The 14,655-nt window shown below is 35.1% G+C and overlaps 2 protein-coding genes across 3 annotated transcripts; both read right to left on the reverse strand.

The window, feature by feature from the left end:
- Positions 1-2,459: 2,459 nt before the first annotated feature.
- LOC113111806 (synaptosomal-associated protein 29-like) lies at positions 2,460-7,303 on the reverse strand. Of its 2 annotated transcripts, none has more exons than XM_026276902.1 (6): positions 7,209-7,303; positions 6,094-6,345; positions 5,821-6,020; positions 4,673-4,758; positions 3,366-3,470; positions 2,460-3,289 (listed from the first exon to the last, which is right to left on the reverse strand). In XM_026276902.1, exons 2-6 carry the CDS (start codon positions 6,337-6,339, stop codon positions 3,129-3,131), a joined length of 798 nt encoding a protein of 265 aa, XP_026132687.1. In that variant the 5' UTR covers positions 6,340-6,345; positions 7,209-7,303; the 3' UTR covers positions 2,460-3,128. The 2 variants fall into 2 exon arrangements, with proteins under 2 accessions (XP_026132687.1, XP_026132688.1); XM_026276903.1 differs by having other exon boundaries at positions 6,094-6,340; positions 7,209-7,276.
- A 2,768-nt stretch (positions 7,304-10,071) lies between these two features.
- On the reverse strand, positions 10,072-14,081 carry LOC113111808 (heparin cofactor 2). Its single transcript, XM_026276905.1, has 5 exons — positions 13,940-14,081; positions 12,106-13,028; positions 10,906-11,179; positions 10,601-10,745; positions 10,072-10,475 (listed from the first exon to the last, which is right to left on the reverse strand). Exons 2-5 carry the CDS (start codon positions 13,025-13,027, stop codon positions 10,284-10,286), a joined length of 1,533 nt encoding a protein of 510 aa, XP_026132690.1. The 5' UTR covers position 13,028; positions 13,940-14,081; the 3' UTR covers positions 10,072-10,283.
- Between the last annotated feature and the right edge of the window lie 574 nt (positions 14,082-14,655).

Below are 14,655 nucleotides of genomic sequence, written 5' to 3' on the forward strand. Positions count from 1 at the left end.
TGAACTCAAACGTGAACATGACCAATGAATAACTAATGAAACGGAGCAGAATTACCTTTTTCATCCGCAGAGGCATTTCAACACTTGTAAAGCCATTAGGCAAAATAAATACATTCAAATATTTCTGGGCAAAATGTGTTATAAATATATACCTACATTTAGTTCTTTCTTAAAATGTGACATATTCTTGGATCTAAATGTATGGAGGGAAAAATATATAAATATATATTTATATATATATATATATATATATATATATATATATATATATATATATATATATATATATATATATATATATATATTTGATATCTTTTTTGTCAAATATATTATGGTCTTTTTGTTGCATATTTAAAAAAAAAATTTAATATTTTAGATTCGATATTCAAACTTATATGTAATATTTTAATCGCTTTGGGTAAAAGCATCTGCTTAATTAATAAATGTAAATGTTTTATAACTTTTTTTTCTTTATAGGGCTTAGTTAACTCAAAAATGAAAATTGTCATCATTTTTTTCCAGACCCCTATGAATTTCTTTCTTCTGATGAACACAAAACAGTTGCTGGTAGCCATTGACTTGCATAGTATGAAAAAGAAAAGAAAAAATACTATGCAAGTCAATGGCTACCAGCAACTGATTGGTCACCAAAATATATTCTCGTGTTCAGCAGAAAAACGAAAACATCATGAGGTTTAGTAAATGATGACAGGGTTTTATTTTGGGGTAAACTAGCCTTTATGCTAATAACTGGGCGTAGCTGCTTTTTTTCCCCAGTGAAATATAAACTTTTCCATCGTGTGTTATTTCTTTTCAGCAACAGACTGCCAACATTCTTCCCACAACCCCAAACCTCGGGTTACAAGTAATACAGCGACTTAACGAGTAAACTGATTACATAATAAACAACCAAACTTACCTCAGTGAAACCAGTCCCGCGCAAACCAGATGCTCGCGCGAGCCGTTAATGAAGGTTCTGTGGCGCGCGGGCAGATGTGCGGCGGGAAAGAATGATAATTGATGCGCGCGACTCTGGAGAAACTTCACTCTTTCATCAGATGTTTTTCGAGGAGGTTTACCAAAACACTTTCGATGTTTGTGTGAATGGGATTTCATATGTGTCTTCTGGCGAGAAAGTAAATTTATTAGAACTTAATTAGAACTTCATGGTCTCAAACATGAACAACGGCGCTTCGAGATGTGCTACACTGCCATCTAGTGGACTGATCATGCAAGTACAACTGTGGCTGTGTGCAGGGGTGAGCTAAAGGAATATTTTATTACTCTGCCCTGCATTCAACATCAAATGCATTTCAATGTAATTTCTATTAGAACAGAGTTTTTACTACACTGTCATTAACTCCTGACAAGAACCGCCTATTAGGCTCAAACTTAAGAGGAACATATAAACTGACCATCCATCATAAATTGTACCATGTCAAATTAGATTATTTGTTACTGCAGCACTGTCAATGAAGCAACATAGCCTATATATTTACTCAGAAAATTATATGCAGTGTTTTATGTAGGTTATACACACCCATTTAGTGTTAGCATGGTCTGAGGCAGACTTTTCTTGGTCAGTTAATTAACAAGAAATAAGTATTACGCAATTCAAATCGTAGAGAGAATATTTTTTTTTGCTCTATTTTGTTTACAAAATTTGTTTTGAACAAAGCCATGTTGTGTTTTTTGCTGTCTTTTAATATATTTATATATCCCAGTTCTTATTTAAAACATGAATCTCATATTTATGCTATTTGTAAAGGCAGTGTCGTGGTTTGAAGTGAATTTATAACATCTAAGGGTGTTAGGAGCTTTATTATTATTATTTTTATAAACCTGGCAACACAGGTATGTCTAAGTATAGGCCTACCTTTTTATTCTCCCCGTATTTTGTTTTTTATAACTGTTCCGCCTTAATAGTTGGATGTTTTTTACTGTTTCATTAAAAAAAACAATCGGGAGATTTTCAAAGTTTTCAAAGTTTCAAAGTCTCGATCTGAATCAAATGACGCGCTCCGACGTTCAGTTCTGAATCAAAAGATTCACGAACCGATTCCGAAGTTCTGATCGGAATCTGAATCAAACAATTCATGAACCTTCTTAGTTCCGATCTGAATCATGAAATAAACGAAAGATTGTATTGTTGTTACCCTGGCAACAAGTCTGTGTATATTCTTTTTATTTTGTGTGTGTTTATGATTTTAAGTGTACCGTCTTAATGTTTGTATAGTTTAATGAAAATATAAATAAATAAACGAAACCACTCAGACGTTCGGATCTCAATTAAATGATTCAGAAATCCTTACATTACAACTTACTTTGAAATACCATTCGGCTAAAATTAATGTACAAAGTACTCTAATAAACACAGGGTAAGCTACATATACAAAAACAGGGTACATGCTACTTATGTTTTCTATTGTTATTTTGAATGTGAAACGGTCTAAATGAAAACAAATTCAAACATTTTATTTGTTCACATAAGTCAGCTTTAAAAGGAGTACAACATTTGATTTACAGATGCAGAAACAATAGTGAAACATTCACAGATTTCCAGTCTGGTATTTCATACAAAGCCACCCAAAGCACAAAAGAAAAATAAAATAAATTCGTCCTTAGTTAAGTGGATATTTTGCGGGTTGCATTCACAATAGTGACTCATCTGTAGACTGTAGTGAAATGCAAGGAATCAGTCGACGTCTGAAATCAATGAACTTTAAGGCAGCTCAACATGTTTCTGATAAGCTGTATACACAATAATCCATTAATGTGCTTTAAACATAGAAAACATCGAGTGTCTGATGAAGGCATGGGAATATCATTTCTAAACTAGTTCATATTACAGTTGTGTTCAGTTAAGGAGTGCAAGGTATTAGTGATTCGGAAAGCATGGACTGAAATGGCTGAAGTCTCTAACAGGGAACATTTTTATCTCTAAGCTTATGCACAATCAAGAGATTCACATAGACGATTAACTGAAGGCTTAACTTCTCAATAAACCACTCCGTGTCTCTCCTAATCTTTTCTCATATGCTTAACAAACACCAGAAATGTTTCCAAGCAGGTGTTTTTGGATCACCTCGGCCACACCTCCAGGAAATGACATCATGATATTGGAGTCTCTATTTGAGGTTTTTGAGCTGCCGGTTGGTGGAGCCGATCTTGCCGTCCATCGTGTCGACCTTATTGAGCAAAGAGTCCAGAGAAACGTCCTGGTCATCGATCTCGGCCTGCAGCCCCAGACCCAGGTTCTTCAGACGCCCCAGACCCAACGACATCTCGTCTGCGGGACACAAACACACGTTCAGATCCGCTGTGATAACATCACGGTATGAGAGAGAACAGGTTGTGTTTCTCACCGAGGTTACTGTCCAGCTGATGATGGGCGGCCCGCAGGTGTTTGTTCTTGGGATACCCGTTCTGATCGGACGGGCCGTTATCCAGCGAAGCAGACGCTCCGAATCCTGTCCAAACCAACATTAGTGATAGTCTGAGAAGCTTCGAAACCTTAGAGAATCATTTGTTTCGAACTAGTGATTCAGTGCCACAGTCATGCGATTCATCGAAACATTTCCGTATTTCAGTGGTTCAGTGTCTTTACGGTGGTTTCCTGAAATTTGTATCAATTTTAATAACTTATCTGTGTAAATAAAAGTAAATAAAATTTAAATAGTTTAGTTAATAGTCTCTTGTTGCGAAGATTAACCATAAAACAAAATTAAAAAGCCCTACAAATTAATAAAATGACACATTATTTGTTTGTTTTTATTGCCATGCCAGACTGTTTTTATGGCACGTGTTTAGTATTAACATACAGTAGAAATGAAAAACCATAACTCAAATCAATATATAAGAAAAAATTCTCGTTCCAGTATTGGATTAAACAAAAAAATTAAGATTATTCCTTTTTTTTTTTTTTAAGATATCATCCCTTTCTGAGTAAAATCATTAGTGGCATTTAAAGCAAGTATGTGACCCTGGAGCACAAAACCAGTCACACGGGTACATTTTTTAGAAATTGAGATTTAAAGAATAAATAGGCTTTCCGTTGATGTATAGTTTATTATGATCGGACAATATTTGTCCGAGATGCCTCTATTTGAAAAAATATGAAATCTTGAGGATGCAAAAAAAATAAAAAAATAAAAAAAAGCTAAATATTGAGAAAATCATCTTTAAAGTTGTTCAAATGAAGTTCTTAGCAATGCATATTACTAATCAAAAATTAAGTTTCATCATGGAACATGATCTTAACTTAATATCCTAATGATTTTGGCATTAAAGAAAAATGTATAATTTTGACCCTTACAATGTTTTTTCTTCTATTGCTACAAATATACCCCAGAGACTCAAGACTGCTTTTGTGCTCCAGAGTCACATATTATGTTATACACACACTTCATATTTAATGCTGTCAGATGATTTGTTAATCGCATTTAATAGATTACACTTTCAAAAAAAATTGTCAATTGGTAAAAGTTGTTTTTAATGCAGGTGTTTCAAGTGCAGTGAATTAGAGAATCATTATGCAGATTAGTTGAAATGAATGATTCTTAGTTTCTCTCACTGACTCTCAAAGGAACACGGATAAACATCCTGTACGTGTGTGTATAAGTAATAAAGAGTGTATATAAGTATGCATGAGCTCTCATGCGTCTGTGTTCACCAGCTGTGTCCAGTTTCCTGAGGTTGGGATGGCTGGCTTGATATTTGTCTTCCTGCTGTTTGCTCTCCACAAGCGCGTTCTGTAACCTAACATCATCAGACATTCACAAAATCAGTTTAGATGTTTTACAATGTTAAAAAATGTTGTATTTTCAGATTTGACATTTGAACCCGAGTAGAAAGTCAACAAATGTGTGAATGCAGATCTACAGTCTTGGATCTTGTCTAATGTTTACAATGATACGTTTTTTTTGCCGTATTAATTTTTGAAAATGTTTTGCCCAATGAATGAACTTTATGTCACAGCTTCGTTTTCATTTCACATTAAATCTAAATGCTTTTGCTTGAATGTTTGAGTTTAGTATGCAATTTTATCATATATATATATACATCAAGTTTTTCCAGGTCTTAAAATCCTTGATTTACAGTTCCACAAATTGTGAATTAAATTTATAAAGTCATGGTTGTAAATGTTGCACGCAATGCAAAACATGATGTTCTTCTTCAGTATTTATTCTTATTTTCCAGTACAAATATCTAAAATGCTTAAATCAAGATTCTGGAGATACAAAAGGATGATTTCTGAGAAACTGAACAAAATAAAGTGAGTTTATCCTGAAAACAAGAGCAAATATCTGTGGGGAATGAAAACTTGATTTCCTTTTGAATAAAGTTGATTTTTCTCACCCACTGCCTCATATTTGTTCTTGTGTTAATACGTTTAATAAATATTACTTAATATCTTAAATAAGGCTGTTTCTCAGCTCTTAATGTAACTTGATTTAAAAATCTTTAGACATCTGAATATATATCTGACATTCAAATTCAGATAAAGACCGTCACTTTTTTTGCAGTATATAGATCAGAGGGTACATAAAAGTTATTTTAGTGCTTAAGAGTAGAGCTCTTTTTTTATTATTCAAATGAATTTGGATTAAAAAGTAATCTAGATTTATTGGATGTTTTTAACCCTTTGAAGTGTTGCTAATATGATGGATCATTTACATTTTCTTTGAGTTTTAAATACACCCGGTTTATGAATGCATAAGTTGAAAAATATTTTTTTTTAGCAAGAATTCATTACAGTACAGGAGCAATGTTCTGTTAAACCGTGTTTCAGTGCATGTAAACGTCTGTGTTTGATCGGACCTGCTGTTGGCCTCGTAGCACACGGGCTGCTCCCTTTGAGCAGGTTTGGGAGGTTCAGGTTTGCCTTTGAAGTAGTTGACCATGCCGCCCCACACACTCTTAATAGTGTTGATGTGCCTCTGGCTCGTCCTCATGTCCTGCTCCATGTTGTCAATCATCCTGTCTGTCCGTTTCAAAGCCTCACCCTGACGAATCAGCTCCTGAGGAGGACAACACAGACGTTTAGACCAAGCAGCAGCGAGAGACGAAATACTCTGAAGTGCTTCCTCTCACCTCCGCCGTCTCGGCTCCGACTTTCTCTGATTCGTAGATGAGTCCGAGCGAGCGGTGGCTGCTGTCCACGGCCGACTGCGCTGTACGCATCACTTCCTGCTGCAGCTGTCTCTGCCGTCTCTCCGCCGGACTCAGGGAACTCTCCTCCGGATCGTCGTCAAAGTTAAAGCCTCGCCGAGGCTTCGAGACCTCTTCATCGTCATCATCATCGGCAAAGGGATTGTGGGATTTGGGGAAGGCAGACATCCTGTGCTAGAGTCAGGTGACCGTAAACACAGACACATCATCTTATACGGAATATTTATTAATTTTATATTTGCATGCATATTAATTATTCTTCCTTTTCTAATTAATAATATTACTAAATATATGTATAATAAATATAAAATAAATTATTATTATTTAAGTATTATGTATATGATCTATTATTTATTATAATAATATTAATATATATATTATTGTTATTTATTATTAATATAAATGAACATAGTAATATTGAATTATTGATATAAATAAGACATTTTTATACAAAATATACTACATACTGTATATTACTTCTGCTAATATTAATTAATATTATTATTACTAATATGCTCTTATTAATCGTTATTTAACAAATTAAATTATATATATGTACAGGAACGTTATACAAATACTACTAAAACTCGAAATAATTATTAAACTACGTAATACACTACTACTAATTATTATTATTAATAGTGTTCTGGAGTATATATAAAAAAGCGACGATCTAAAAGGATTAACGTTACATAACAATAAAACATTCAGAGGCGCTTTTAGTAGATCTGGATAAATGTCTTGTACAAACCACTGTGGCTGACAAACAATCATCGGAAAACACTTATAGAGAGGTATAGAGTATATACAGATATAGAGAAAGCGTATTAAATATGTAAACGTTTCATAATTCTACTCATTCTTTAACTTACGTTAGCCTAGATTTAAACTGAACTAACTCGTGTTTATCTATCTCCGCTACAGTATTGTACCTAAAACAGTATCTAATTAAAAGTAACATCATCTTCAATAACATTTAATCTCTGTCTGTTTGATTAAAACGCGATATATTGAACATTTTATCGATAAAAGTGTACCTTTGATCGCTGGAGGCTGATGTGTTTCTCCTGCTAGCAGCTGACGATGACCACTTCCGGTGGTGTCATCGTGACGTCAGACAGACTCCTCCTCTGACACGCCTACTGATCGGTTTTTGTTTTTTTTGATGTTATTGTTTACGACGATTTGTTTTGACGATATGAAAATAAAGATAGCTAGAGCTACAGTATACACTTCTTTAACTTACAATACATTTTTGCTAGTTGATTCCAAAATTATTTATTAACCTATTTGTTAATTTTAAATTTTCTATTATTTTTTTTTGTTAATATAATAATTTATATGACAATAATATAGAACTACTTCTTTTATAACTACTTTTATTACTACTAATAATAATACTTATTTATATACGTACTATATTATTTCTACTACTACTAGCGATTATTATTCATTTTGTAACATAATAATAATAATAATAATACATTTCATATTATTATTAGTAGCAGTAGTGGTAGTTGTAGTATTATTATTGTTATTATGCTGCTGTTGTTATTAAGCTTTCTTTCATTAATAAACATCATACATATTTATTTATAAGTATATCAAAGAAATACTAGACACATGACACATGTAAATAGTACTTATATATTACCTCTTCTAATATAATAATCATTATTAATATTGTTAAATAATTACAGCAACAACAATGAGGATACATTTAATTTTTATTTAAAAAAAATACTAATATGCATAAAAATATGACTACTGGTAAAAATACATTTGTGATGTTATTATATTAATTTTCATTTTTATGATGTTGTTAAGTTAATGCTGGGATGAAGTGTAAAGGTAACAGGCTCATTTTCTCAAATACGTTACTGGATATGCGAAAAAGTAGGTATAGTTTAAAAATTGGTGTCAGTAAGATTTAATTAAATTTTTAAAGACATTAATATTTTAATTAATTAAAGATGCATTCAATTGATCAAAAATGTATATAGTAAGATCCCGTCCCATCCTGTTATTGTCATTAATGTCATTAATTAATGTGTCACATGATCTGGCTTAGAGTTACTTGCTGACTGCGTTCTAGAAAGTGCTGCTGTTGAAAGTGATTTTAACAGCAGATGGCGCTCTACACTAGTTTTTATCCACACACTCAAGCGCTCATGAAGAAGAGTCTGAAGCATTAATCCTCGTGAAGCCGTGGTTTACAGTGAATTTATAACAGTTAAATCCCATCAATGGTTATAAATTCACTGTAAACCACGGCTTCACTGGCTTATGGCTTTCATAAAAGGTTAGTCCATATACGTAGTAAGGTTTCACAAAACAAAAACAGAGCAAATAAAGTGAAATGATATTAAGAATAATATTCCATTGACTGTAAACAGTATGCTTCAAATGATGTTAGGAAACATTTTTACTCAAAATGCATTTACAATATCAAATTGAAAAATTGTGTATAATTGTTGTTTTTGTTATAGATTTTTGTTTCTGTTCCAGCAGATCAGTGTGAAACCCAGTAATGTGGTGTATTCAGCCACCGGAGACTACAAAGAGGTGTGTGTGTGTGTGAGCATGCAGACTTTACCTGATGCATTTTTATGCATTAATTTTACTGTATTAGAAATGCTTAATAACATTTCTTGATAGCAGGAAGTGTCAGGCATTTTAACATTTTAAATCAGTCTTATTTTATGCTATTGTTGTTGTTGTTGTGTGTCCAGTCATAAAATATGTCAGAGTTTTCTGCACTAAAAACAGCCATAATTTGGTAATTGAATGACCATTTTCCAGCCTCTCTCTGAGCTACAGAATAAATTAAAATGTAAATTAAACAGGCTATTTCATTAGTTAGATTTTTTCAATTGCATCTTTTTAGGTTTCTGTATGTATGCCTTTAGACAGCCGAGCAACATTTAATTCTTGTACATGCATTTTATTTTAAGTGGAGGAGCTGCAGGCACAAATTATGATTTTGACTTATTATGTCTTATTTTGACTTTCAATATATGTTTTAATTAACAAAATATTTAAATAGATTTTATTTTATTATATTTAATAGAATAATATGGCAATTATAAAATTATAACTCATATTACGTTATAATAGTATACAATTATATTATAAATGAATATTATAAAATGTTGTCAATATTAATCACCTTTCTTTAATTGTTGTAAATGACCCTTGTATATGAGCATAATTTACTAATAATTTTTGTTAAACATCCGAGTCCTTTTTCATTCTTTTTATATGCATTTTATTTAAGGGGAGGTGTTATAAGCATAACTTATGATTTCACTATTAAAATGTAATGATTTTGTATAATATAATATAATGATACATTAATATTACTAATAATATTATACAATATAATACATTAATATTTAGTAAAGTAACTTTGAAAAAGGTGATCACTGAGTTGTTGATCGCATTGCAACACAAATTAAAATATCAATATTTTAATCTAGGCCCATTTTATGTCTGATATAATATGCAAATGTCAATGGAAAGGAAACATGTTTTCCTGTGCATTCCTTTTAAATGATTTCTGAGTTCTCTCAGGGCTAACATGCTTTTGGAGATCAAAGAGTACATTTGGCAAAAGCATGAGAGTAGCTGATCAAAGATTTTGTGTACATAAATTTTGCTCCTTTTTTGTAATAAGAAACTTTTTTTTTTTGTTAAATAATGTAAATGCAAGAGCTCTTTCTGCTCTTGTTGGATGCTTCATTATTCATAAGTCTGAGCAGAAATTGTAATTATTGAGGGCCTTTAGTTAGACTTTAACTTCTCTGACAAATATTTACTTGTCTTGCAAAATGTTCTGCCATGTTGTGGGTGTACTCGAGCGTTGTTTTTATTCACCCTTTGAACAGATTAATTCAATAAACCAGTCCTCTGATTCATTTATTTAACAACATGTTCTGTCTCAAAAGTACACATCTGTTTATCAGCGTTTCTAAATTTCACAAGCATTTCTTTACAAAACTTACATCATTCATGACAAAACAACCATCGTTCTCATCCGCTAACGCTTTAGTTTCATTGTTATACCGTGATGCATCAGACATCGCACCGCTGTGTAGTGTATGTGCTTCTGATTAACTCTGCGAAGGGTCTACCACACGTCCCATGAACACAACGCAGCCCGTGCGATGCTCGTAGATGAGGAAGAGGAAGGGGCGGTCCACGATGAAACGCGTCTGTGTTGATAAAGGCATGAATCCGATGTGTGTCATTGCTGCGGCCTCGGTACCTTCTTCATTCACTGTAATGGTGCCCTGATGCTTAAACTGAGAGAGAAGAGGATGAGGATTACAGGAAAAGAAGGTTATGATGGTGCAATGAAAGGTTAAAGAGTATGTCTTGTAAGAGATCACACATCAGTGTGTTTGGCACATATCAGTTGTTCTCTTACCCAGTTGATGATGACCTTCTCTGAGGTCATTCGAGAGAAGTCACCCTTTTCAGTGAATGGGTCCGTCAGCCCCATTTCCTTCAGGTGCTCAATTAAGTCGTAGTTCTGCTCTAGCTTAAACCGGGGGAAAACCACCTCACGAGTCCTAACAGAGACGCAAAGCCGAAAAGACAAAGAAACAATGATTTAACCAAGTAGGATGCATTACTGAATGAGCATTCTTATCAAACCCTAACACTAAACTCTTATCCTAAAAGTATCGACCTATTTGCAACTTGGTCTCAAGCCTGCAGCTGGTGCTTTACCTGTTGGTCATGTTGTTAATCCACTTGCTAATCAGAGTCGGGGAGATCTCTTGCTCCAGGGATCTCATTCCAGAGAGTTTCTGTGGGACGGCGATGATCATGCTGATGTTTCCGGTGTAGGGCAGCTGCAGTACGTCGCAGTCGAGCTCGTGGTCAACGGCCGCCAGGTAGCTTCCTTTGTTCTGCATCATGGGAACACGCACCTGCTTTTTCTCACTGACACGGAATTGCCGGTAGTGTGTCAGTTCCTTTGGGAACTTCTGCTCCCATGTACCTGCATTTGTTGCACCAGTGAAAACATCACATTTCGGTGTTATTTGTGAGATGCATGAAATAATCAGAAGGTTTGCAGTGGGAGTAGTCCTGCTCTTGGGGGGCTACAGTCCTGCACAGCTGAGCTAAGCAAACACACAGTACTTGGAAAAATTACAGTATTTGCACATTCAAATAAATGATCCACCTGCCACCCACCCACACCTATATTCTTCTCTGATTTAGAAAACCGCACCTGATCATCACATTACAATTCTTAGTTTTGCGTGATGATATGATGAATGGATGGTTCATTTTTAACAGCAGATTCAGTGATGTTAAAGTTGATCTCAATTTCAGAAGCATCCCAGAAGTGACACCCACCCACAAATAATCAGAATGCATGTTTTAAAATCAACCCAAACAGTGCACATGGATATAACCGCAATCCGTACTTAAGGAGCCGTATTTTCCCACGCTATCGGATGTCATATATCGATCTGTCTGTGCAGCGCAACTTAGCGTTAAACACACCTTAAATCGTCTGGACCAGGCAAGAGTGGGAGTCTAAATGTGACAATATAGTCTTGCTTGTTGACCTATTAAAGATGCTGGCCTATTTTGTCAGGCCGGGGTGTCCAATCCTATTCCTGGAGGGCCAGTGTCCTGTAGAGTTTATCTCCAACTACAATTAAACACACGATGAACCAGCTAATCAAGGTCTTCAGCTAATCAGCTAAACTCTGCAGGACAGAGGTCCTCCAGGACCGAGTTTGACACCCCTTGAGTCAGGCTTGCATTGCATATTGAACTCAATAGGTATTACACAAAACATTTCACCCAGTACATGATTATTTGCTTTAGGATTGAGAACAGACTGCTCAAATTAAGGGTTAAACCATTAGTCCTAAAGAGTTTGAGAATTTGAATGGGCTAGAATTGATTCACCTTTGAAGTAGAGATAGTTCAGGAGCATCACTGCCATGTTTGGGTCTACGCTCTTCAGCGGTTCCTTGATCAGTCCTTTGGTGATCTTCTGAATGCGCTGGTTGGCTTTCACAAGGAAGGCCGGGTCGGCAAAGTCCACAGACTGCGGCTCTGCAAAGTAGTACGTCTTCGCATCACTGCGGAAAGCCTCTTGTATGTGGATGTTACGTTTCACGTAAAGGTCATTAACGGAGCGTAGTGTGTAGCCGAAGTTCCTCCGGAAGAGCCTGTGCGTGAGTTTACGGAACAGCTTGTGCACGGTCGAGTTATCGTAATGAGCGCTGGCGTTGATGAATTCCCCAAATCCGAGGGTTTGGTAGACTTGTACCTGAGAGGTTGGGCCGACTCCCAGAGCCATCATGCTCATCGCAATGGAGATCCCCACAGGAGCGAACAGAATGTTGTCCGTCTGGTTAAGTCGATTGCGCAGTTTCCGATAAAGCCGACACCCGAATCGTGCATTGACCACATTGATGCGCTCTAGGCGAGTTCGCCCATGGAAGAGCCGCAACAGGCGTGCTCGCCGTATTTTGGGGTCACTGGGCTCCCCAAAGAGGTCCAGGTCAGGAGCAGGGGTGGAGATCTCGTCTATATGGTCGCCTTCGCTGTAGTCATCCTCGCCCTCTGCCATGATCTTATCAAAGTCGATATAGTCTTCATCTTCTAGACCCTCCAAAGGGAGGTCATTCGTGACTGTGTTCTCCCGATGGAAGTCCAGGGGAATGGACTCCATGTCTGTGTTCTCTCCAAACGGAGAAAGTCCACGGGCATCCACCAACTTTTCCTTCTCATTTCCTTCCAAGTGTGAACTGATGTCTTTGACCCCAGCCAACGCAGGGCTGCTCAAGAGAGAGACTATTACTAAACCTGTAACGAACCACATCCTATGGAAATAAGCACAGTTGGGAATACTGAACAATTGACAAATTTACTTACAGTATATAACATAGACATTTCTCGGAAATCTAGCACGCAATGCTCATATGCCATGTGCACATTTATATCTATTAATTTACATTAGCTTATAGTTTTGTCCAACCCTTACAGAAAACCACTTGAACTTCACATGTGCAATCACATGTTAATATCACATGAACTATGTGAAACACATCTTAAATGTGGTTTTGTAACATTCTCATAGTGCAAATGTGTGAAACCCATGTAATCACATATGAACATGAACATGTGGACAGTAAATGGTCACGTGGAAAAGTGACCCCATGGGTTTCACACATTTACAACATGAAATGTTCCAAAACTACATGTTTCACATATTTCACGTGTGATCACACATGGTAAAGTTCATATGGCTTTAATGTAAGGGGATTTAGTGTTCTAGTATATTTGAGTATTTTTAATAAATTGTAGTTTTTTATGTATTTTTATTTATTTATTTTGTTTTCTGTTTTTATTTCAGTTTTAGTACATTAGGTACTTTAACTACTACTATTTTTCGTAAGCTGGCAAGGCAACCTTTTTTTTATTAATTTTATTTCATTTTAGTATGAATTTATTTTATGTTTTATTTATTTCTTTTTTGTTTCAACATTACTAGTTTTTGATAACAATAACAACACTGATACAACATGACTTACAAGTGAAGTAAATCCAAAGATGTGACCACAATAGACAGTTATGAGGACACCCAATATCCTGTATATATATTTTTTTTTCTCAGAGATTTTAAATGATGGTTAAAGTTTTGCATTTGGTTACTTCCTTAGCTTGATCTCAGAAATATCACACCAGTGTCAAGAGTCTTATGAAACCTTTTATGCTAGTTTGAGCTGCTTACCTGCTCTGCAATCTCTGTGTTTGTGTGCGTGTGGACGGTCCGTTCGTGGACTCGTTCTCCAGCTGGACTTTGAAGTGGCTCTTCACTGATCAAACAGCAGCGAGTTCATCTTTCATCTGACTCATTTAACCTTTGAAATGTGCTCGATACCTTGATACTGGGTGCAAAATAATACAAATATACTGTAAATGGACTCTTAAGACTTATATTACTATAGTTAAACTGCATAGCTTTTATCCTAATATCCCTTGTATAAAATGTAATGAGGAAATTAGCTACTGTTTTATCGCATGCACGCAGAGAGTTAGAGCTGTTCTGGAGAAAGCTCTTAATATGATCTGTGACCTGACTGAAAAGAGTGTTTAATTGTAGGCTAAATTGTGCTTATTGCATGTTTAGCCTGCTATATTATTTGTAAATACAAGCTTTATAGGTTTTATCCGAGATAAAAGTACATGGAAAAGCAGTCAATGATATGAAGAAATGTCATGTAATCTTGCTTTGGAAAAGTTTGACTTGTATATACATCTTAGAAAAAAAAATTTATATGTATTTAATGATTTGGACTCCCCTAAGACTTTCTTTGGTGAAATGCATTGCAATGAGTTGCAAGCAGATAATGTGGAATATTAATGTTGACTATAAACAAATCCCTGATGTGATAAGAAAACTGTTACAATGATCAATAAAGTAACCAAACAATCTTTATTGTTGTA

Source organism: Carassius auratus, chromosome 12 (genome assembly GCF_003368295.1).
Source record: "Carassius auratus strain Wakin chromosome 12, ASM336829v1, whole genome shotgun sequence".
NCBI lineage: Eukaryota > Metazoa > Chordata > Actinopteri > Cypriniformes > Cyprinidae > Carassius > Carassius auratus.